At 36.3% G+C, this 25,244-nt stretch overlaps 1 protein-coding gene across 6 annotated transcripts in view; it reads right to left on the reverse strand.

Moving 5' to 3' along the window:
* Nucleotides 1-25,244, reverse strand: part of SLC4A4 (solute carrier family 4 member 4) — a 343,152-nt gene that overhangs the window by 85,678 nt on the left and 232,230 nt on the right. For all 6 annotated transcript variants that reach the window (XM_019757100.2, XM_074324475.1, XM_019757101.2 and 3 more), the window contains 5 exons: nt 23,418-23,505; nt 22,233-22,387; nt 21,490-21,606; nt 19,264-19,438; nt 2,971-3,104 (listed from right to left, as the gene is read on the reverse strand). In XM_019757100.2, coding sequence (XP_019612659.2) covers nt 2,971-3,104; nt 19,264-19,438; nt 21,490-21,606; nt 22,233-22,387; nt 23,418-23,505 — 669 coding nt within the window. The remainder of the gene's footprint in view (nt 1-2,970; nt 3,105-19,263; nt 19,439-21,489; nt 21,607-22,232; nt 22,388-23,417; nt 23,506-25,244) is intronic.

Raw genomic sequence — 25,244 nt, forward strand, 5'->3', positions numbered from 1 at the left:
AAAGACAGTAAGAGACCAAAGAAACTATGGTGAATTAGAAGGATAAAATGGGTTTATATTCTTATGGTACCATTCAGTGTTCCTAGATATTTTGAGTTAGTTTCTGAGTAGCATAAAACCAAAGATAGAGACAAACTGAAGAACTCCTATTTCAAACATGCTACAGAAATAAGTGTTCAGCCACTGACAAATAAATATAAATTCCCTAAATGAATTAATCCAATAATATAGAAGAAAATCATTTGAAGGCCTCTAAGTAAATTGTTCAAAGCATATAAGGAAGAAATTATCGAATGTCCAAATGACAATTATACAGGCTAAAATCTAACTTAAATTATGAAGATCCTACATGGCTTAGAACACATAGAGAAAACTTCTTTCATATTCTTCACTCAAGAAAAATAAATCTAATTCTCTATTATTGTTATACAATGTTTAAAAATAGTACAAAAGAGACTGCAAAATTGGGAAAACACTGATGAGCTCTTGCCTTCATTGTGTGACTGATTTTAAAAGGTGACAGCACATCATTCATATTCTTTTATGACGCTCCAGTTTACAAGGAAAATACTAAAACCTGTGTCCCATGTCAGAGATACAGCTGTAGATTATGTGGAGTTACTGTTTGAGTCCACTGAATCTATAAAACAAGGATTTACCTATTTGTCAAAAAAATGGTAAAATATGTGGGGTAAATCTGGGCAAGACAGAGTAAAACAGTTTCTTTACTGAAGGACTTCTCAGATCCTTTAGTAAGCTAAAGTGTAAAGTGCATTACCAAGAGGGAGATATATAGCATTTTTCAGAATTGCTGGGGTCATGGAAGCTTTTTTCATAGAGCATCTAATGGGAATAGTAATTGATGAAACACACTTTGGGAATTAGTGATCTACAAAAAAATCCACATCTAGACAAAATATTAGCACTGCTGTCCTAATATATCAGTAAATGATACAGCAATGTGAAAAAAAATAATTTTCCACGTTAAATGCCACGTTACTCAGTGATGGATTTCAAGCACGGTTTCTCAAATGTTTCTTGTTGCTTTACAACTGTCTTCAAATAAATCACTTGGAACTATGTTTATGTTACCAATTATGATGAAACAGAAGGGAAAGTGGGAAAGGAACTTGCTTAGTGAAAGAAAATAATCTCTTTCCTACAATTATCTGAAGTAAATGGGAATGCAAACATTTTCTGTAGATTAAGGCTCTGATCACATTGCATCCAATAAATCTTTCTACAAAGGTTGCACATGTTTGTTCCTGTTTATACTATATGCTTGTCTAATTTTTCCACTAAGGCTTTCTTGTCTCACACAGTGTTTTCTTAAACATATAACAACTGTTTGACTCTTTCTATGAAATGACATGAACAGAATTCTTTCCAATGCCCTGAGGATTATGATGGAGGAGAAATAGGTAGTGATGATCCACAGAAAAGTCACAACACTAATTAAAATTTAGAACTTTAAATTCTAAATTTAAAGAAGACACTCACTGATGGTCTCATCCTAGTCTCCAAAACACTAGTTTTAAATCCTCATTCCCTCCTCTACCTCAGGATCATTTTTAAGGTCACCCAGTTTCAAAGGCTATTATATGAGTCCTTAAGCCCATGAGGTAATTATGTAGGCAATGACATTTCTAACATTAAAATCCTAAAACTGAATAATAAGAATATGGACATTCCAACAAAGAGTACTAGCAAACTGTACGAAATTCTGCAGTCTCTCTAAAAATTGAGATCTGCCAGTAAAGGCAATTATCTCTAAGAACTATCACGTTCATTAGAAAGAGGCCAGAATACCCAATTTGATTTTGAGCCTATTTGTGTGCTAATGTGGCCACTTGGATAATTCGCTTAACCAGATTTTCTCCTTCTTACAACGATCCATCAATTTCTAGAAGACAACATTGCTATCACAATTGTCATACCCATTAGTAGCGTCTAGAGCTCCCGTAAGAAGCGGAAGCTCTGGAGTCAGAAAGCAGGGATTCAAAGGCCAGCCCTGCAAACAATTGGGGATATATCCTTCAGCAATCGCCTGCTTTCTCATCTATGAAACAGGATACAGACCCTATCTCATAGGACTGCTACAAGAATTAACAAGAATTAAATGAGGAAGTACATGTAGGATAATATGTGGTCGGCACTCTACAAATGTAAGTAATTACTCAGCTGAGTCTCAAAATGTATCTTTCGTTAAGAATACTGCAATCAAGGTTAAGAGCAGTGGACCACAGGAGCATACAGTTTCTTTCATGAATGAGCCATGTGACCTTGAACAACACATTTCATTTCTCTAGTGTGTCAGTCAGGATCATGGCAGGAAAAGAAGTCTCAATTGGGTTTTGGAGGAAAAGTTAATAAACAGGCTATTTACAGAGGAGTGAGTAACCAAGAATGGTGAGGCACTCAGGGACTTGCAACATCAGGAAGCCATTTCTACCTCCTGGCACGAAAAGGCCAAGGAAGGAATGGAATCACCAGAGCCTGGTGAGGGCTGTAGCCAGAGTGGAGAAGACACCTGACAGGGGCTGTATTCAGAGGACAAGCCAGACTGCAGTGCTAAAGCAGAGACAGTCAGAGGAGGGAGTCGGACACACACCTTGACCTCTCTCTCTTCCTATCCTATTGGTACTCTGCACTCACCAATCCCAACAGGAAGCCGGAGGGCAAAGGAGTCCGAGTGTTGCATCCACAGGGGTCAGTCCCCTGAAGTACAACGCAGGACGATAAGGGGCAGAGAATACTGGGAGAGGGCAAGCAGATAACACAACATATGGGCTTCAGTTAAATCAAATGTAGAATGATGGTTGGACTACCTAATGTCTCAGGATCTTTCAACCACCAGATCTTGAACGGTCATATTCTGATCTACCGAATTACTATTCTGTGCTCTATCCAGACTATGAATGTTCTACAATTAAACAATCCTAATTTTTAATTAGATATGTATACACATACTTGCTGAAATTAAATAGAAGCCTCTCAAAAACTAGAACAGGTCCTGTGCTGCTCAAAATAGTGAGTGGTTGACCAGCAAAGAGGCAAAAGATGGCTCCAGAGACAGCTGTGCCCAGGAAGCTCTCCAACACACCCTAATAGAAAAAAAAACATAGGTGTTAAAAAAAACAACAACATATCTTCCCCCCACACACATATGATGTCACTAGGGAAATTAAGCCACATGAATATACTATTATGAGGGCCATATCAAACAGATATGAACAATAAAGATTCTTATTAACATGAATAGCGCCATTTACTTTACCATACACACAATATAGTCATTCCTCCTTACCCTAACGGCTGAATTGCTCCAAAAAGCTACAGTGACTGTAATGACTCATGGTTTACTACAGAAGGCAAAAGGTGACTCTGATCCATTCTAAAAAATTAACTGAAGCTTCTGCACAACAAGTCACATTATATAATCCCACCAAGTGGGTAGAAGTGATTTAGTACTTTTGGTGGTGTTTTTCTCTTTGTGGTTACCTTCAGTGTTTGTTTTAGCCTGATTCCACCTGGCATCTAGCAGGTATTTTTAAGTAGCTATATTTTATGCTCCAAAGATTATATATATACATATATATATATATATATATATATATATATATATATATATATATTTTTTTTTTTTTTTTTTCTTTTTCCTTTTTTAAGAGGAAAGCTTTTCAAGTGGGGAAGGGAGCAAAAGGACACAAAAAGTGATTTGTCCTGCATCCAGCAATCTCTAAGACACTAATTCCAAAAAGTATTCTTATCACATATTCATTGTCCAGTATAAACTTATATAGGAGTTTCCATTTATTTTATCATAGAGGAAATAAATGTGCAGGGACATACATAGCTAAGCCTTTGTGGCCAATTGTCCCCATAGTTATACCTCTGGAAATCAACCCATTATTTTCCTTTAGCAAAACAAGCAAAGAAAAACAAGCCATAAAGCATCACTGACTTAGAAAATTATATTAGCATTCTTAATCACATCATTTGGGACCAATGCCTCAGACAATGGCAAATTAGCCTCTTTCCTATATTTTTCATCATTTCAAACTCAGTTAGAAAAGCACACATTTATTTGTGAAAAGGTCCTTTCATAAACTTAAAATAGTATTTTATCAAGACACGGTTTCTTTCTTTGAAACTTTTTTTTTTTTAAGGAGGGCACAGCTCACAGTGGCCCATGTGGGGATCAAACCAGCAACCCTGATGTTATTAGCACCACGCTCTAACCAACTGAGCTAACTAGCCACCCCCCAAGACACAATTTTTTTTTTTTTTTAAGACACAATTTTTATAAAAGGTGATGGAGACTCTTTATTCATACGTAAGGCTGTAAATCTGAACCATAAAACCTATGAGGTAAAACATTTTTCAAATGAATAGATAAAGACATTCTACAGCTTTAGAAGACACAAAAATATACATAATAAATTAATCTACATAGTAGAGGAAAATTATGTGATGTCTGCAACTTTATATTAAAACAAAATAGTACTAGGAATATTTCCCTTTTCAATTGAATAACAAATTATCTGTTCCTGGAAGTATTTATGTATATGTAAAACAAGCCTCCTCTTAATCTAAACCACTCTCTGACTGGAGCAGAGTGGATTTCTGGGGAATCTGAGATGTCCCTCAGTCATTTCCTGCCCCTGTCTCCATTAACCTATTCACCTAATTACCTGTCAGGCTCATTAAGTCACCTCTTTCCACTGCCCCAAAAGGTCTCCAGCAACTTTTTATTTATTGATCGTATAATATACATGAAATGATTATAAAGAAATTGTTTTTATAAAATCAATGTACAGAACTGAAATACACTGTTATCCCCATTCAAAATCCTTCCTAGGAGATCCTTATTATGATGATTATTCAAAATATTTTTTACACTGCTTCAGAGCCAGGAATATTCTCCTCATTTAAGGGTAGAGTTCAATTCAGAAAACAGACACAAATCCTTTAGCATAGCAGTATGTAACAATGAAGTTGGGGTGGGGATGGGGCACAAAAACAAACAAACAAGGGTTGACGAGTAATTAGACTGGCTTCTCACACAGTGAGTAGACACATTCTGAAAAAATTCAGAACAATTTCTTCTAAGAAGTCTAGGTTTGAAGGCTGGCAGGAGGTGACCCAATTTCCATGGATACTGAGTTCTACTGCATGGCTGGCTGAAGGGTGCCATCTCACTGTTTTACAGCCATTACATATGCAATCAAGAGTATCCAACCCCATTTTTCCTCAGAAAGACAGGAAGCAGAATAACAAGCAAGGCTAGCAGAAACAGGCAGCAATTATGCAGAGAAGAGATTCCCTTGTGTCCAACAAACACTATTAGTCTTGATCTCTAACGTGAGATACTGAGATTCGGGGGGTTAAATAAACAAACCCATTTTCTTTATACCCAGAAGTACAATTTCTGGGTCATAAGGTAGTTCTAATTTTTTGAGGAACCACCACACTAATTTCCATAGTGGCTGCACCAATTTGCAGTCCCATTAACTGTGAGAATTCCCTTTTCTCCATATCCTCACCAACACTTGTTTGTTCATTTATTGATGATAACCATTCTGACAGGTGTGAGGTCGTATCCGTATCTCATTGTGGTTTTAATTTGCATTTCTCTGATGATTAATGACTTGGACCATCTTTTCATACGTCTATTGGCCATGTTTATATCCTCTTTGGAAAAATGTCTATTCAGGTCCTCTGCCCATTTTTAATTATATTGTTAGTTTTTTTGGTGTTGTCTGAGCTCTTCATAAATTTTTTGATATTAATGTCATACTAAATGTACCACTGGTAAATATCTTCTTTCATTCAGTAGGCTTTTTGTTTTGTTTATGGTTTCCTTTGCTGTGCAAAAACTTTTTAGTTTAATGTAGTGCCATTTCTTTTTTCTTTTGTTTCCCTTGCCCGAAGAGATCACAAAACATATTGCTAAGAGCAATATGAATTTACTGCTTATGTTTTCTTCTAGGAACTTTATGGTTGCATTTAAGTCTTTAATCCATTTTGAATTTATTCTTGAGTATGTTGTGCAATAAAGTTGTCCAGCTTTTTGTATTTTGTTTTTGCATGTATCTGTCCAGTTTTCCCAGCACCATTAATTGAATAGACTGTTTTTACCACTCTGTATATTATTGCCTCCTCTGAGGCAATAACATGACCACATAGATGTGGATTTATTGATTAAATGACCATATAGACTAAATGACCATATAGATTAAATGACCATATAGACGTAGGTTTATTTCTGGTTTCTCTATTCTGTTCCATTGATCTATGTGTCTGTTTCTTATGCCAGTACCATGCTGTTTTGATTATTATTGCCTTGTAGTATATTTTGCTATCAGGTAGTGTGATACCTCCAATTTTGTTCGTCTTTCTCAAGATTGCTGTGGCTTTTCGGGGTCTTTTGTGGTTCCATATAAATTTTAGTATTATTTGTTCTAGTTCTGTGAAAAACGCCATTGGTATTTTGATAGGGATTGCACTGAATCTATAGATCGCTTTGGGTAATATGGACATTTTAATGATGGTAATTCTTCTGGTCCATGAGCACAGTGCTTCCACTTATTTTTATCTTCTTCAATTTCTTCCTCGGTGGCTTACAGTTTTCTGAGTACAGATCTTTACAACAAATCCACTTTTAATGTAGCACAAAAAGTCTTTGGAGATGGGTAGCTGCCCAGTCACTACATCACTGTTACATAGCAAGGAGAAAAATGTATGTCTTCAGCTGAGATTTTCATGGACATGCAGTTTTCTACCCCGTGCACTGACACTGGGCTTTTTATGTCTTTATACTTTATCTTTCTTTTTCATGACTTGCTTTAGTGTGTGTAACATGAAAGGGTAGGACTGGAATGCTCCAGGTAGCTGGACAAGCCACACTCTGGGAACAAGTGATAGGCAAAGTTACAATGCATCATTCTTTATCAAGTATGCAGTGCCTAGCTTTCATTATTATTGCAGGACCAAAATGCAGCACAGCCTGGGTATAAGAGAGAACATGAAGGAAGAAAGGAGGAATGTGAGATTAAGAATCTCTACTTGATTTGACATAGCTATCAATGTCTGTGAGGGCAAGAACAAGGTTTCCCGGTGTCATCGTGCTATACACTACACCTCCACGTGCTCTGCAGGCACTCAGGAAGCAGGAAGCACTAAAGGAATCAAAGAAGAAGTGCCCAAATCACACCCTAGGTTCCACTTATCAAAGGTCAACAGCCAATGTTCCTCATTCAGAAAAGATAACAACAAATTTCTTTCAGAAAAGACAACTAATTTCTTCCAGAAAATGTCTTTGATTTATGGAAGCGATGTGACAGTTAAAAGGCAGATTATTTTTATTTCAGTACTTGATCCTTTGGTAAGTGCTAGAGTTTCCATTCTGTTGCTGACAATTTTGAAACAGACAGGTGATTTATTATACACAATGCACTGGAAACTTGCTTAAACTTAGAGACGCTTCCAGCATTTCTGAGAAAAGAACTATTTTCACCACATTTTGACATGCTATCTTGACAATACAGAAAACTTTAAAATAATCTCAATTTCAGTTTAACTGTAACTAGAATTTAAAGCAATTTATAAGGTGAACTATCAGAAATCCCTTTTCTGATTTATTATATTCAGTACTATTATAAAAAAAGAAAAATGATGTGAATGTGTATATTGTTAATAGCTATAACTCATAAAGACACTTCTACACCTGATTTCCCACAGAGCAAGACACTGCCTAGCAATTCATGGGAATACAGATGGCTGAGCTCTGCAGTGTAGCAGATTCAGGTGCCACAAAGTGCTCCAGCTGCATTTTGGTAGGCTTTTATTTTATTCCATTCCTGATCAGGTGTCGCCCACTGCAGAAGAGTAGAAAGAGCAAACAACAGGCTGTCAGAAAACCTAGAGTCTAGATTTTGTTCTGCCGCCAAAGAGCTGATGATGTTGGGAATGTCACGTAACGTTTGTCAAACTTAGTTTTCTCGTGTAGGAGAAAAGTATAGAGCTACTATGGTATAACAATGATCTCTGGAGTCAGACTATCTCTAGTTGATGTCTAGACTGCACCATTTATTTAATTAATGACTTTACACAAGCTATTTAATCTCTCTGTGCCTTATACAGTTAGTATGTGTATTAGATTAGATAACGTATATAAAGTGTTCAGCTGAATCATACTTTTTAAAAAAAATATTTATTAATATTTCCCAGTTACAGCTAACATTCAATATTATTTTATATTAGTTTCAGATATACAGCACAGTGGTGAGACAGTTATATAATTAATCCCTTCACCTTTTTCACCCAGCCTCCCCAACCCCACTACCCTTGGCAACCATCAGTTTGTTCTCTGTACCCATGAGTCTATTTCTGTTTTGTTCATTTATTTTGTGCTGTAGATTCTACATATAAGTGAAATCATATGGTATTTGTCTTTCTCAATCTGACTTATTTTACTTAGCATAATACCCTCTAGGTCCATCCATGTTGTTGCAAATGGTGAGATTTCATTCTTTTTTATGGCCGAGTAGTATTCCACTGTATACATGTACCATACTGCTCTAAGAGATATTTTTTTTTCTGATATAGCTCCTCAGACAAGGGAAACAAAAAATAAACAAGTGGGGACTACATCAAACTAAAAAGCTTCTGCCCAGCAAAAGAAACCATCAACAAAACGAAAAGACAGCCTACTGAATGGGAAAAGATATTCACCAATGATACCTCCAATAAGGGTTAATATCCAAGATGTATAAAGAACTCATAAAAATCAGTACCAAAAAGAAAAAAAAACAAACAAACAAAAAAATCCAATTGAAAAAATGGGCAGAGGACCTGAATAGACATTTCTCCAAAGAGGACATACAAATGGCCAATAGACATATATAAAGATGCTCAACATCACTAATCATCAGAGAAATGCAAAATAAAACCACAATGAGATATCGGCACGCCTATCAGGATGGCTATCAACAAATAAGTATTGGCGAGAATGTGGAGAAAAGGTTAACACTCGTGCACTTTTGGTAGGATTGCAAATTGGTGCAGCCACTGTGGGAACCAGTATGGAGAGTTCTTAAAAAAATAAAAATTGAACTACCTTATGACCCAGCAATTCCACTTCTTGGTATCTGAAGAAATCCAAAACACTATTTCTAAAAGTTATATGCATCCCTGTGTTCATTGCAGCATGTTGACAATAACCAAGATATAGAATCAAACTAAGTGCCCATCAATAGCGATAATACGTTTTTGATGAATAGTAACATATACATAATGTATTTATTTAGATTGAAGATGAGAAAGTTGAATTAGATAATTTCCAAGGTCTCTTCCAGGTGGCACAGCACAAAGAGCATGTCGTGGAGTCAGGAATATCGGAGTTTAAATCTCACTACACCCATCACCAGCCTCTTTAACTCCTAATTCTCTCGTCTGTAAAATCAATGGCTATTTCATAGGATAATTATTTGGACTAAATAGGACAATAATATATAAAGAGCTAAGAATAAAGTAGAGATACAATAAAATGTTGGTTCCCTTTCCTTCATTGCTTCTCGCCCCCTTCTTTCCAGTGAGCCTGTATTATTTCTCTTTCCTTCAAAAGAGGAAAGGGATGGAGAATGAAAGTAAAAAGATGTGACATGAAAAGATGAAAACTAGTCCTCAGAGGAAAAGGGATAAAAAGCCTCTTTAGATCCTTGTGGGGACAGAGCCAGCAGCGCAGTTTCCAGACTCTCACCCTCACGTGGAAAGGTGCTCACTTGGGTAGTAAATGGCCATCAGCTGTGATTGGATGGCCATCAGCTGTGGTTAGTTGGCCGTCAGCTGTAACCAGTGAGCCATTGGCCACTAATATAACTGCCGTGGCTACATTAGCAGCAAATAGGGGCTAGCGGGAAGATGGTGGCTGAGCTAGCAAGAGCGGATTGCAGTTAGCACAGTGGATTGCAGTTAGCAGCTAGGAAGTGTTGGTTGGCAGAGAAGTGGACGGCAGGTTGTGGATAGTGTGGCTCCTGCTTCCTGTGTCTCCAACCCAGCCACCAGCAAGAATATAGCGGTATGACTCCCCTATCTATGGCTCCACGGGTGTCCCTTTTTGGCCTCACCATATCCTGCGTTCTTATGTGGGGAGCGGGAGCCCAGACCCAGCATGACACCCTGCACGACAATCCTCACTATTCCTCAAAGCAAAATCTAAATCAACAGAAGCCTTAGGGGGCAACACTACAGCCATTGAGAGTTGCTTCTTTTCATTCCTTGTGTTACTAAACACATGGAATCAACTACAATAAAACAAAATAGTTTGTTTTATTTTACAACGGTGAAGTCAAAATCCACATACGGAATAATTTGTGAACATTTTTCTGCTTACATTAGGGTATGGAGTTAAACCAAACATGGCCCTTGTTTCACAAAACAGCCAAGAAAATCAGCACAAGTCCATAATAAAAAATCAATCATAGAAAAACTCAGACTATAGGCGTGAGATTCTATTAAAAAAAAAAAAAATTCAACCACGACTGATAACACCCGTATTAAAAACTAAAAATTTATGCTGTCAACTTTGACTTTATTGCAATTTAGTGTTTTCATACAACACTAAAGAATTGCCATTCTTGTGTTATGTCCTCTTTTTAAGGAATTTATTATTGGAATAATAATCACAACCCTGTTTGAGGAGGTTGGATGGCAATAACAGAAAGAGAAAAGCAGCACAACTGTCCCCAAAACAAAAGATGTTCTATTTCTTTGTCAATTTTCAACCAAATAAAACTTGGAACATAAAATATTTTGGTGGCAGTAAATGATAAAGCATTCACCAACATTATTATTTCAAGCTTTAAAAAAAAAAAAATGTTTCTCACCGTAAAAAGAGAAATTCTAGCTTATGTTGGTGGTAATTTATACAAACTGTAGAATGTTGAATAAAATTAAATTTCTCTAGATGAGTCTTTGAATCTGAAATTTAGCCAAGAAAAATGATGCAGCCTAATGCCATTTAAACATAGCCACTGGAAATAGGCAGTCAGATCTGCATTACCTGTAGGAATCTTGATGTCAGGTCCCCAGCAAAAGCCAAGTCAAATGATCAAAAATGAGTGGAGAAATGAGGCAAGTATCTAAATCAAATTTTGTCACATAAAAATTATCTGAGAAGCTTTTCATTTATGTATGTATGTATGTATGTATTTATTTAGGGGGGGAAAGTATTAATTCTTGATCTCTACTTTGAACACATCAGGATCTCTGAAGGTCAGGTCTGGAAAATCAGTATCTTTTCAAAGTTCCCCCAGGTGATTCTCCTGTGGCCCAAATTTGAGGTATATTCATTCAGGCAACCTTTCCTCCTCTGTCAAACTAAGAACCACTTGTAGCATGGTTAAGGCTTGGTTACACAGACCGTTCACCTATACTGGGGAAGAAGATTGGATATACAACCCTCATTTTTTCTTTCACCTGTGTAGCTACAGCTTATAAATCAGTGATTTATCCTGACAGATCACAGCTGCCAAATCCTTATTGCCATCTATTCTGCCTAAAAGTGCTTTGTCATCATAAACAGGATTTCTGTTTACACTGCCCAGCAGGAACTGAAAAAAGTGGGAAGACTTGAAAGACAAATTAGCTCCCTGCTTGAAGAAAAGTCTGAGCCAAACCTTTACCAAAGAGCTTCAACTCCAAGTCAATTGGAATGGATGGGCAAGACAGGGAGGCTATACAATATATTTTTTATTTGAAGAGCTGTGAATATATATCCAGATCACCTGAAGTGCCCAAACATCAAATGCCAGTATAACCTTACACAAAAATCAATTCCAGATGGATAAAAAATTCAAATGAAAACATAAAAGAACTAAGACATGTGGGTAAATATTTTTCTAATCTTGGGGTAGGGAAACCTCTCTAAATATATCATGAAAATAAGAAACTATAAAAGATTGAAGATTTTGACTACATAAAAATTAGACTCTATATAGCAAAATAAATCATAAATAAGTTTAAAAGACATGGTGAATCTAGGAAAAATACATTTGTGAGATTTCTGACAAGCGAAAGGAAAATATCCTCATCACACAAAGAGTTCTTAGAAGTCAGTGAGAAAAAAACAAATGTCTAAAAGGAAAATATGCCAAGGACACAAATATAAAGAGGAATAGATAGATACTGAAAATGTGGAAGGATGATTGAATAAGAATGAGCTATCATTTTGCAACCCAAAGAATGAGAAAAATGAGAATATGGGACAAATTCCTGCTTCTGCAAGCGTGCAGACAAGTGGATACTCTTCTCCTTTTTGGTACAAGTATAAGTTGGCATAACCTTTGTGGAGTATAACTTGAAATAAATGTGAAAAAATAGAATAAGTGTATCATGTAACCATTCTGCTAGAAATCTACCCTAAGCAGGAAGAATGAAAATGTAGTTAATGACCATAGTTTATAAATGAGTAAATTGGGGAAACCTGAAAGTCTATTACTAGGGGACTTAGTAAGTAAATTATAGTACATACACCATATAAATAGATGTGGTCATTAATAGATGTGGTCCATTAAAAAATGTGTATAATGAGGTCATTAATAGATGTGTATAAACAGATGTCATTAAAAAATGATACTCAGGATCTTCAGTGAAGGGGAAAGACTTCTATCAAATACTAGTCACACTTTGAAACAGCATGTATACGATCTCATTTACATAAAATCCTATACATCAATCTGTTTTCACATGCATTGAAAGATGCATGGGAAGATATTCATGAAAATGCCAATAATGGTTGTTTCAGGATGAAGAGTTTAAGGGCAAAATTACATTCTATGTAGTTTTTCTGTATTGCTTGAATATTTTACAATTCCTAATTATATCTTATTAAAAAGAAAGCTATTTCAAAATAATTTTAAGCCAAACACAAAATAATTTTAGAATTTTGCAACATTTTGGATCCCCAACTTGCCTAAATCACTGTAATTTTCTGATCACCAAGAAAACAGAGTCGACAAAGGTCTTTGAAATGAAAAAAAAACAAAAACAAATAAATTTGTGGTAAGTGAAATTTGGTCACAAATTATTTAACTTTAATCAAACAGGTTTAATTCAGAACTTGTATGTGAAGTGAAGCAAATTAGTTGAAGCTCTTTCCTGGGAAGCTCTTTCTTTGCCAGTTGACAAGCTCAATGTCTTGCCAGTTGACATTGCAGGCAAGTGAGCAACACAGAGCTCCTTACTTTGTCACCATTTATTTTTTCCTTACCAAAACAACCCAGCTGTATCTTTCCAACAGGATACATCTACCTAACTTTTTGAAACTGAAATATTTTTTCTGGAAGACCATTTCAGGCAATTTAACCTGTCCCTTTACATTTCCACTGCAAGGAAAAAAATGCATTTTGGTACCAACAGGCAACATTTACGTAAATTGAAATTACTACACAGTCCTCATTATAGTGAAGCAATTATCAGTTTGCTTTAATCTTGCTATTATAAATTATACATGATAAGCTTCATAAAAAAACGTCTAACAAACAACAAGTGTTGGCGAGGATATGGAGAAAAAGGAACTCTTGTATACCGTTGGTGGGATTGTAAATGGTGCAGCCACTATGGAAAACGGTATGGAGGTTCCTCAAAACACTGAAAATAGAACTACCATATGACCCAGCAAGTCCACATCTGGGTATTTATCCGAAGATCCAAAACACTTATTCAAAAAGACATATACACCCCTATGTTCATTGGCTGCTTACAATAGCCAAGATATGGAAGCAACCTAAATGTCCATTGATAGATGAATATATAAAATAGATGTGGCACCTACATGCAGTGGAATATTACTTGGCCATAAAAAAGGATAAAATCTTGCCATTTGAAACAACATGGATAGACCTAGAGTGTATCCTAAGTAAAACGAGTCAGACAAAGAAAAATATTATTTCACTCATATGTGGAATCTAAAAAACAAAATAAATGAACAAAACAGAAATAAACTTATAGATACAGAGAACAAATTGATGATTGCTAGATGGGGTGGGGGTTGGAGGGATGGGTAAAAAAAGGGGAAGGTTTAAGAAGTACAAATTGCCAGTTATAAAAACAGTTACAGGGATGTAAAGTACAGCATAGGGAATATAGTCAATAATACTGTAATAACTATGTATGTGTCAGATGGGTACTAGATTTATCAGGGTAATCACTTCCTAAGTTATGTAAATGTCTAATCATTATGTTGTACTCCTGAAACTAATATAATATTGTTATGTCAACTGTAACTAAAAAAAAAAAATGTAGACATGTCTATCTCATCAAGGAGTATGTGAATAAGAAATATTTCCAACTTAAGCAGATTGATTAAATATTCTCAGCACAGCAGTATATTAAAGCCTCAAATTTGGAGATGCCAGCTATAAATGTTCCTTATTATGAGACACGTTCCCTTAAAATGTACTCTGTTAGGCTCCACAAATATCACAAAATTCTAAAAATCTTAACTGTATTCTTTGGCTAAAGGGTTGTGAAAATAGGATTATATTTACACATACAAAAAAATTAAAATTATTTTCTTCACTCAATCTTCACTTTAAACTGTGCTCATTCACAATCAACAACGTTGATTTAAGTTAAAATACTTTTCTTTGTTTTATAACGCTAAGAACAACTTTTAAATAACACAAAGACTTGCTAGGAAATATCATAAAGTGTTCCTTTATCAGTATCTTGCCCATAGAGCAAGCTATCCACAAATATTTGTTAAATCGACATTTAACAATTTAATTAGAAGTATTTAAATGAATAGAATAGTATATCTGCTTGGTAACCAAGAATATAAATACAATGCAGTGAAATGGTGTGCATAGTCACAGAATTTAGTTGTATAAAGGACATGCTTTTAGGATGATGAGGCTGAAAAGCCCTTGTTTACTTCACAGTATGGTAAGGGGCCCAGGGCGTTATTACAGTGGGACTTACTCGAAAAGCTAGTAAGACTAATAAGAATATAATAAGAGCTTAAGCACAATTCCTAAATGTATGCTCTTGTTGAATTCTAAGAAGAGGAAACAGTCACAAGTCAGGCTGGGATCCTAGATCAACTCTTGACGAAGCGGTTCAGTCACTCCCAGAAGCCCAAGCTAAACTTCAATTGAACACACGTAACAAGGAAGCCATGAATATCCACTCTAGAAGCCTCCAAGTCCTCTCAGAACATCCTGATGGTCAAAATGAATATGCCAAGTTGGGGAAATTGTACAGTCATTTACGTGGCCCTTAAAAAATTGACTGTACTTGCAGCCATCGTAGTTTCAATTGTTTTATTTTAATCACAAATCCATTGGAAATGATCCATATGGCTTACAAGGTCATCTGCATCAAATGATGTGTGTGTGTGTGTGTGTGTGTGTACACACACAAATATATGTCGGGATATTAAATATATACATTATATAAATTTGTGTATAAATATTAAATATATAGACCATGTTATATATGTATGAATATGAAATATCTGTGTGTGTTTTAGCACCAAAATAAATGCTTAAATGTAAATTCCTGTCTTTGAGTAGGCAAGACCTGCACAGACGCTGGCAGAAGAATCTGCTTAAACAACAGCAGTGCAGTGACTCATCTGTGTTTTCACAACATGTTTCTACCCAGCGCCCATATCTATTTGTAATCTGACAATAAAAGCCCTATGTGAACCATCTCTGAGCTGTCTGCCTTTGAAAGCAAGGACACTGTTTTCAGTTGACTCATTTGAGCTGCTCGTGCTTTTGAGAATAACCCACTGCCACATTTATGAAGGCAAGTGATATAATTGAAGATTATTTCAGGCTGTGCCAGTGCTTTTCTGCCTGGTCTTGATCTAGTGTTTAGAAAGTCAGATAGAGACAGAGGATCTCAGCCCCTAAATAAGCCCACTACATACCACTACAGGTATCTCTTGAGAGCACAGAAAAAGATAGCTTTATCAACACCCTGGACTGTAAATGTCCTCAGAATAGGACTCTTGTCTATTTTGGTGACTTATCTGTATCCCCACCACTTAAAATAGTATCTGGCACACAGTAGACACTAAATAAATATTTATAAAGGAATGAATCAACCTCTGCCATAGACCTGTGAAATGACCTGGGTCTTAGCATCAAATCCACAAAATATTTTGTGGTCCTAATGCCAAGTCAAGAAGATTTTTACTGCCAGAGCATCAGGTCTTCTGTATGTTAAGGTATATACCCTTTCAATGTTGAGATACTCCTAACATATTAACACACCTCACTCCCTGATCCTTAAAATACATTATACAAGTATAATCATCTACCATTGCAAGAAAACCTTATATGACTATGAGTAAAAGTTTTGATATTAAAATATTAGGATATGTAAAATTACTATATAACCATAGAGTGGGGTATGTGTGTACACATACTAGTTCATTCCTATTTTATATAGATTTTTAGATCTATAAACCCAGTGCTTAGATCTATGCATCCATTTACTACTAGCATTAGTTCACCCAAAAGAAATCAATAATAGACTATTCAGTTCAATAAATACATATGCATTAACAATCATTAATTTTCCATCCCTGGTTTTAGTGTTTCTGCCACCCACTGTGACTTCTAGAAGTACCAAATTGTAGTACTTCATTAATACATTTCTTAAAGGAAAAAGGCTTTAGAGGTGAGTGAAAAATATGTCCTGCAATATTTTCATCTAGAGAAACTTTTAAAATAATGAATTCACAGTTTCAGTGAAATTATCAATAGAGTTTACAAAATCTATTAATAAAATGATTAAACTATGTCTGGCAAATACCCTCATAGGTTTGAATTTGATACTTTGAATTCAAAGTCAACTTCTAGGAGTAATATCCAGCAAATGGTCATTTTAGTGGACTACTTAGCATTCTGACCACTGAAAGCATTTATGTTTCTCCTGAAGTTTTCAAAACCTCAAACAGCTTACTCCACCAGCAAGGCCTTTCCCATGTAATTTATCAAAGAGGAGAAAAATATCCATGTTAACTATAGATTATATTGCACAACAGAATCCTTTACTTTCCCAAGAACTTGCTCATATGGAAACTAATTGACCTAGGAGGGAATCAACAATGGACATTAATAAGACTTCTTCCTTATCTCTTAAGTCTAATGAGGTTAAAAAGGAGTCAATTCAATTTAAAAAGGCAATAAATTAACACATAGGAGGTGTCATAATTCCCCTATTTCAATAAGAACAACCATGGAAAAAAATGGGGTGAAAAATTATCTGCACAATAAAAAAGTCTCCCTATATCCTGAAAGAAGACAGTTTTTGTTCTTGCTACTCTTTCAAAATCATGGCTTTCTTTTCCTACTACGTGGCTGCCTGTATTATCTTCTTCATGCTGGCCTCGGGATGCTTCCTCAGCGCTTTCTTTAGCACTTGTTATCTTGAATGATCTGTTTCAGTTATCATTATGCACTCATTTGGATGAAGAACAGTGGCCCAATCTGGACACAGACCAGATATTATAAAAATTCTATTATTGACATCACTGTTACAATTTGATTTTTTCATTCCTGTCTTAGGAATGAGGAAAAAAGGGAAAACATCCTCTTCGTATACTTTATCCCTGTGTCCTGCCTTACTTGGTTTCTGTTCCCCATGACACAGGTCTCTCACTGGGAACATACAGATATGTGACCTCTGGCCAGCACAACGTTATTTTTAAAATGTTAATCAGTTGCTGGTATTTAAAAATCACCAGATTTCACATAAGAATTTGAAATGTCAATCTCTCTTCGAAAATCAAGACATGAAGTAATACTGAGTACACATTCACGTGGGAACAAGCAGAGCTGAGTGGCAATTGGCCCTTTCCAATAGAACATGAGTTCTGAGGAGTCAACACAGTCCCCAGCTGTGAGAAAGCCCTAGCTAGCCATGTGGAAAAGTCATGTGGCAAGTCCCCTGTTCTTCCAGACATCCCAGCCTAGGCACCAGACATGTAAGTAAAGAAGCCTTCAGGGGCTCCAGCCTCAGCCACCATCTTACAAGTGTATGAAGACCAAAGAGAGAACCACCCAGATGAGTCCACAATCATCAAAACCACGAGAGAGAAAAATGGTTGTTGCAAGCCTTTAAGTTTTAGGATAATATTCTATGTAGCAACAGAAAAGGGCTAAAAGGAAAAAAGTACCCTTAACAAACTAAATACAATTGTTTAAAATAGTCTCTCTCTTTTTACTTGTGTCGACATAGATGTCGTAGTAGTCTCCATCTTATTTTAATGTTTAGGTAGAAATCTAAAACATAAATGTGCTCAGGGAGGAAAACAACAGTGGAAGAAAAGCAATCATTTGGAATCAGCTGTATTTTTTTCTTTTTTAATTAAGCTGGCTGGCTACACTTAGAAATGTCACATAGGTTAAACAGTAATAAGTAGTAAAAGAAAAGGACAGAGTTTGAAAAGGGCTGGAATCTGGTTCTTTACATCAGAACAGCACCTTCACTCACAAGTCTGTATTCAGTACCTAGCACAATGCCTATTTTTTTCTTAACAATTGGATCAACTAAAAGGAGTTCTGTACATATTTTTCTGATTGACAGAGGGAATCTAAAGTATCTTTCCTATCACTAAAACTTCAGCTATTACCGATACAAAATGAAGGTGAATGCCACCTGCAAAGTAACCAACAAATTGTGGTTCATACAAAATAAATCAATCCAGATTTTTTATAGCTTACTGAAAAGCAGATTCAGGAACAGGAGAAAACTCCTAGCTTGTATTTCTTAAAACTGAGTTCTACCCATAGACAAGCAAATCCACCCTTGAGCAAGTCACTCAATAGTCTGATGATTCTTTTTGCTTACATGGAAAATGAAGGTAATCCTACATTCCTAAAAAATATGACCCTCAAGTTTGACAACATGGCCAATACTCAAGGTAGTAGAAGATCTAAACCATGGGCCCTGCACAACATTAAGGCAGCTGATATGCTTTTGCCCAAACAGAATTGTATATTCTCATTTCCTTTGCTTCTTTTCCCCACTTGTGACTCAAGCCAGATTTCATCGAGCTATTTTTATAATTACTAAAACGTTGGAAATACAGCAGCAGGCCAGAAGCAAAGTAAAACGCAGCATCCAGCAAAAAAAGAAAATCACGCTGAGTAACTGAAAGGCCATCTGCTGCTCACTGAGCTGTAGGGGTGAGGAAGGCATTCTGGGCTGTGCTATTTGTGTCTTCCCCAAAACCAAACCCACCTGCATGTTGTCAGTGGCATCCCCAAGCAGTCCTCCAAAAGTGATGGCATTAGTTACAGTTGCCAAATAAATGAAGAGAATTGCTGATAGCGCCTGAATATTTAAAGCATCATAAAAATCACTGGCAAAAAATGGTGCTTTCCTCTTTATGTCCTTAATTAGTCCACCACAGAACCTGGATAGGGAGAAAACAAACATGTGATAATGTAAAATAAATTACCATCAAATTACGAGATAACTTATTAAACCACAAAGAATTTGTATTTACAGTGCTTGAATGAACAACAAGGTACTGTTTAACCACTTAAGATAAAACCAGAAAACTGGAGGAATGAATTTTCTTCTGTCTCTGTTTTAGTCACCAAATTGGTGTCACACTCCTGAAAGATCAGACAGTTGTGAATTGTGTACATAAATTAAAATTTCTCACTTTCTAAAGTAAAACATCTAAACATGTGAGTAGATCATACAAGGACCTTTATAATCTTGCCATAGTTTCCTTTCCAGCCTCATTCATTCATTCATTCATTCATTCCATAAATGGTTATTGAGCATCTGTGATACACCTAGCACTATTCTGGTTGCTGGAGATACAACAGTGAACAACACAGGACAAACATACCTACCTTCGTGAAGTTTACTTTCTGTATTGAGGAGACAAAGTAAGTAAAATGCATGGTGCTAAAAAATTAAGGAAAAAATTAAATGGGGAAGAGGATTATTAAATGCTAGAGTAGCAGTGGTTGAAATATGATAGTGGCCAGAACAGGTCTCCCAAGCAAGTGACTTTGGGGTAAGAACCTAAAGGAAATAAGGGAGGAAGCCATGAAAGTATGTAGTGGAAAAGCTTTGCAAGCCGAACGCCATTATAAATGTAAGTTGGTCAGCTGACTCAGGCATCAGTCCACTCACCCTCCCATCCAAACCTCACATCTCAGCCTTCAGCCTGCTGTTCCTACTGCCTACAATGCCCTCCCTCCATCTATCTGTCTGGGTGCTCTCTGGCCCTTAGCTGCATTCAGTGCCCTGCTTCAGTTTTCTTGGTATGCACAGGACAGCACATGACACGGAGCAAATTGCAGACAGCGCATTTAGAAAAGGTGAAATATGGAAGAATGAAATCATAGTCTGATTAAATAAAAAGTTAAGTTCCAGAACTCGTATCTGTACAAAGGAAAAAGGATATTGCTAATGGAAATAGTTTGTAAAGAACTATTTAGAAAAAATGTGGGAGAGAAGGTTTTATGTTCTCTATTCTGCAAAAAGGAAGGAGAGGGGAATAATGTTCTCTTAACTTGGCAGAGAAACCCAAGTGGGTCATGGTGGGGTAGAGGGGAGGTAACTTAAATTCATTCAGATTCCATAGCATATGAAAATGACATATGTTTGTGTTTTTAAAAAAAACCTGCAGTGTTTTTTAAAAGCCATGTATCTTCATAAAATGAGTATCCTACTTAATTTTTTTTTTCTTTAACTCCAAATGAAATGGGGACTCTAATAGTGGAAAGGGAAGAAGTATCATGAAAAGAGATTTAGCCAAAGCAATCTGGAAAACCTGTATTCCCAACTGTAGGCTAGGGAGACCATGACCTATGAGTACTCATCTCTGTAATATGTTACCCACTTTTGAGTAAATGTACAGGGAAGAGATGGAATCATAAAAGCCAAGTGCAGAAGACTGGCACATTACTCAGTCTTCCTACCATACACACCCACACCACAATCTCTGTTTTTCTCTCTAACACCCCCTCACTCACTCCACTACAGTCACACGAGCCTCAGTGCCAACCCAGCACACACAAAGCACTCTGCTATCCCCTCTCCCAACCCCACATCTACATGGTCTGTCTCCCACCTCCTCTAGGACTTTCCTCAAATGCTGCAATTCTCTTTAAGACCATCCCTGACCACCCTTCTCTAAAACTGTAATACCTTTCTTCCACCACAAAACTCCCTACTTCTGCTTTATTTGTCCTCATAAAACCATCATCACCTTCCTTTATTTGCTCAGGGTTTGTTTCCACCATGACAAAGTAAGACCTGTAAGGACCAGGGTTTTTATTTAAGTCACTGCTGCATTCCCAAAGCCTGTGATTATTAAGTCCACTACAAATATTTGTTGGCTGAACAAAAGTACAAACCAGTCGATAAAATGCTGATAGAAAGATGAAGGGAAATTCAGGTCTAAAGAGAACCTCATGTGAATAACAAAAATCCATCAGTTACCGTCCAGTTCTCTGCAATTCTTCACTGTCACCATGTCCTCCTCCACTTCCGTGGCCTCCATCATGGGGCGTGTCCCCATTCATTTGAACATTCTCTCCACCCGAGTACATGTTCTTTCTAAGCAAGACAACAGAGCCCAAGAGAATATTAGTGTGGTTTTTTTTTACCTGCTCCTTAGCTGTGTCTCATACTATCTAATGAAGAGATGAACTGAGAAAGATCATTATTTCCTTCTTCCATTCTAACAGACAACTCTTAATGTGTCATATTTGAGCCAAGACAAATGACTGGATGCATAGAAAAGTTGAATAAATTGTATATTGTATAAGAGGGAAATTGCTTCACCTGGAAAATAACATATTTCTAGGGAATGCCTTCTACTCAATTATCTCACCCAATTTCTTAACCTCTGAAACCTACAGGGCCTCATCTGGAGTAAACTGATATTTCCACATGGACAGGGATTCCCGAAAATATCCCCAAAGGATCTCTGTGATGTATTCCAGTATCATAATCTGAGATCTCTAATTTATAATCATCAAAGAACATCACAACAGGTAACATTCATTTTACAGTGTCAATGAAATGTCAAACCAAGGCACACTTATGATTCATTTGAGATGAGATAATATATCAAGTTAAGTAGGAACCTAAAAATATTAGGGCAGTTGCCTGATTCCATCTCCTTTGCCAAATACAACCTCCTTCTCAAGGTTGAAACTCCCAACTGCTTGATAATTTACCTTTTGTCAGACGATGGAAGACTCTTAGGAGGCTCTATCCTGATCGCTGGATCCCATTCCCCAGGCGGAAGGACAATGACTTCATCGAGGAACTCATCAATGCCAGCAATCAGGTCCTGCCGATCTTTTGCTTTATAAGCAATGTCATGAAACACCTAAAGAAGAATAAGAGATGCGCTGATACAAGGTAACTCTCCACACGTCTCATATCATGTCCAGCCTGAGGAATGCAATTCATAGCCCACTTTAATATTGCTATAATCAGACTCTTAATATTTCCTGTTATTCAGCTTGCCTCCAAAATATTTCAGTAATACACCCATAGAATATAGGAAGTCATGAGAAAACAAATGAAGGAGTTTCTTTTACATGTTTTTTTCTATCAATACTATGAAATAAAGTTGCCTTTCATCTCCCATTGGTGTGTACCATTATTGATATAGTTGCTATAGAAACCAGATGAAAATGATTTGGAGAAATATACTGAAGAGTCATTTCCTGAAATAAAAAATACAAGGACAAACAATTGCTGATAATTCAAGAAGGGAAAGTCCAAACTGGGTGTTAAGATTGGGTTAAGACCTCAACACTGCAGCTCTCAAACACACAAATAATGTTACTTTTTAAAAAAGAAAAATCTGAGTTATATTGGCAACACATAAAGCAAAGTAGGAGGTCATCTGTCTAGTTATGAAAGGCTTAGGTTATGTATAGTAAAGGACTTTCAGTTCATCAGCTAGGTTATAAGAATAGAACAGTTGACAACGATTATGTACATTCTGGAATGTAGATAGCATGTATGTGTTTATCTGCTTATCCAAGCAATAACTAAACTATCTAAGGAAGTTAATGCCCCATGTCTTTTATGCAAATATCCAAAGAAGGAGCTTCCCAAATGTACATTATTCAATTAGAATGCTGTGGTTACCAACATTCTTTATAATGAGGTACAGTCATTCATGGCAAATAAGCTGACATTGACAGAGTTTTCAAAAAGTAAATTTTATGTTGGAATAAAACACGTTTTCTTCTATTTCCTAAACATATTCCATTCTTAAAACGGATGTATGTTTAATATTCTTTAAAAAGTTAAAGTCACTGTATTAACTTACACTGACAGCCAATTCACAGTATAAAACAACACAAGTAAGACACTCACAGATCACCATCTTCCCGATTCCCTACCTCGTCAGACATCAAGGTGGCAATGGCTCTGCCAATCTCATGGTAGGACTTGGCTTTCCCCTTAGGACCTAAGAGAATGAACAAGAACCTAATGGAAGAGGAAAGAAACAAAGGCTATAACACACATCTCCTCAAATCAATATACATAAAACTGAGACGCGTTTATTCTAGTTCATAAAAAAGTTAGGTCTAGAATTCATCTTTAAAACAAAGGTAATATTCCTAGTACTATGAAAGATACTCTTTCACACTACTGTGAAACACAAATTGTTGTTCAGTTTATTTGGAGGCAATGGAGAATTTATCGTGATAACCTGAGAAGCTTCTTCATTGAGAAAGAATGGTTCACTTTGAGTCAATTATTCTTTCATTTCTAAACTTTCTTCTCTCTCCATTTCTACTGAATTGCAGTCTTTGGAAGACTTAGTACCTCTTCAGACTTCTGTGACTTTTCCTCACCCAACATGGACCGTGACATATGATCTTCTCCATACTCTTTTAAGATATGTTTCTACTCAGAAGTGACTGGGGGTCAGCAAAAACCAAGTCCTCTACAAGTAACCCACATAGTGACAGCCAAAATAAAGAGAAATATGAAAGAAACTCAAAATAAAGCATCATTCACAGTTAAGCTTTTTGGACAGTAAGTAGGTCCCGAAACTTGTAATAATGAGCTTATCCCCCATTTAGGTTCACCTCTTATCATGTTGGAAGAAATCCCTCACTGACCACAAGGGCAAAGATGCATGTCTGACTGGGGAGGAGGAAACCTGATCTGTAAATGAGTAAGAAAAAATATACTAAAGGCAACATTGGATAAATCCCTGTCTTGCTTACAATCACATCTTACCTAACACAGAGATAATGGGGACAATAAAAATGATCACATCATATATTTGCTCAGCTTTTTAAAGCTTGCAAAGCATTTCACATTCATCACCTCATTTAAACTCCATAAAATCCTTTGCAATAAGAACAGGTATCCTATTCCTTTTTAATGGTGAAGAAACTGAGGCACAAGGAGGTTGGCTAATGGATGAGCCGACAGACAGCCCTAGTAAAAGAGAGAACAGATAGGACTTCCTACCTCCTGTTCTTTTTCAGCACACAGTTCTGCCTAGTATTACAACCTATACACCAGGGTTGACTCAATAGAAAAAAGCTATCAAACAGTGACTTCCATAGATCACCCTGGGGAAAAATGTCGTGGATAATTATCTAGGGACAAGAAATCTTAGGTAAAGTTTTATAGGGACAGGAATGGCTTAGGATTTCGCTTAACTTTTTCACTTATGTTTTTTACTTATTTATTTATAAACCTCACTTTAAATAAAAAAGGACTGACAGGAAGTACTCTTCAAAGTGTTAAGGTCGTTTCCAAAATTCCCGATTAGACAATTCCTGTTTTTTATCATAAAATTCAGTCCAAAGAAGAGAAAAAATAAATTAATATAAGAAGGTATCAGAAAGTATGAATACTTAAGATTTTACACCAGGAGAACCATAAAGCTATTCAGTGTTTATTTGCTTAGAAACCAGTTCTGGAGTGGGGCGGCACATTCACTTTCAAGTGTTATCACAGTAGACGAAACAGCAAACGCAATCAGCAGGGACAAAAGTCTGCTCAAATACGAAGGAAGTCATTACTGGAACTGGATTTTAGTTCTTCCAACACTGAAGTTCAATTGATACTAGAACTTTTCTTCCTTTGAAGCTGAATCTAAATGATATACCACTACATATAGTACATGGTGCTTCTTTATGACAGTAAAATGTATTTTTCTAAACGAACTGAACACTGACTGATTTGAGTTCAACACATGCAAA

This window comes from Rhinolophus sinicus, linkage group LG02, assembly GCF_036562045.2.
Source record: "Rhinolophus sinicus isolate RSC01 linkage group LG02, ASM3656204v1, whole genome shotgun sequence".
In the NCBI taxonomy this organism is placed as follows: Eukaryota; Metazoa; Chordata; class Mammalia; order Chiroptera; family Rhinolophidae; genus Rhinolophus; species Rhinolophus sinicus.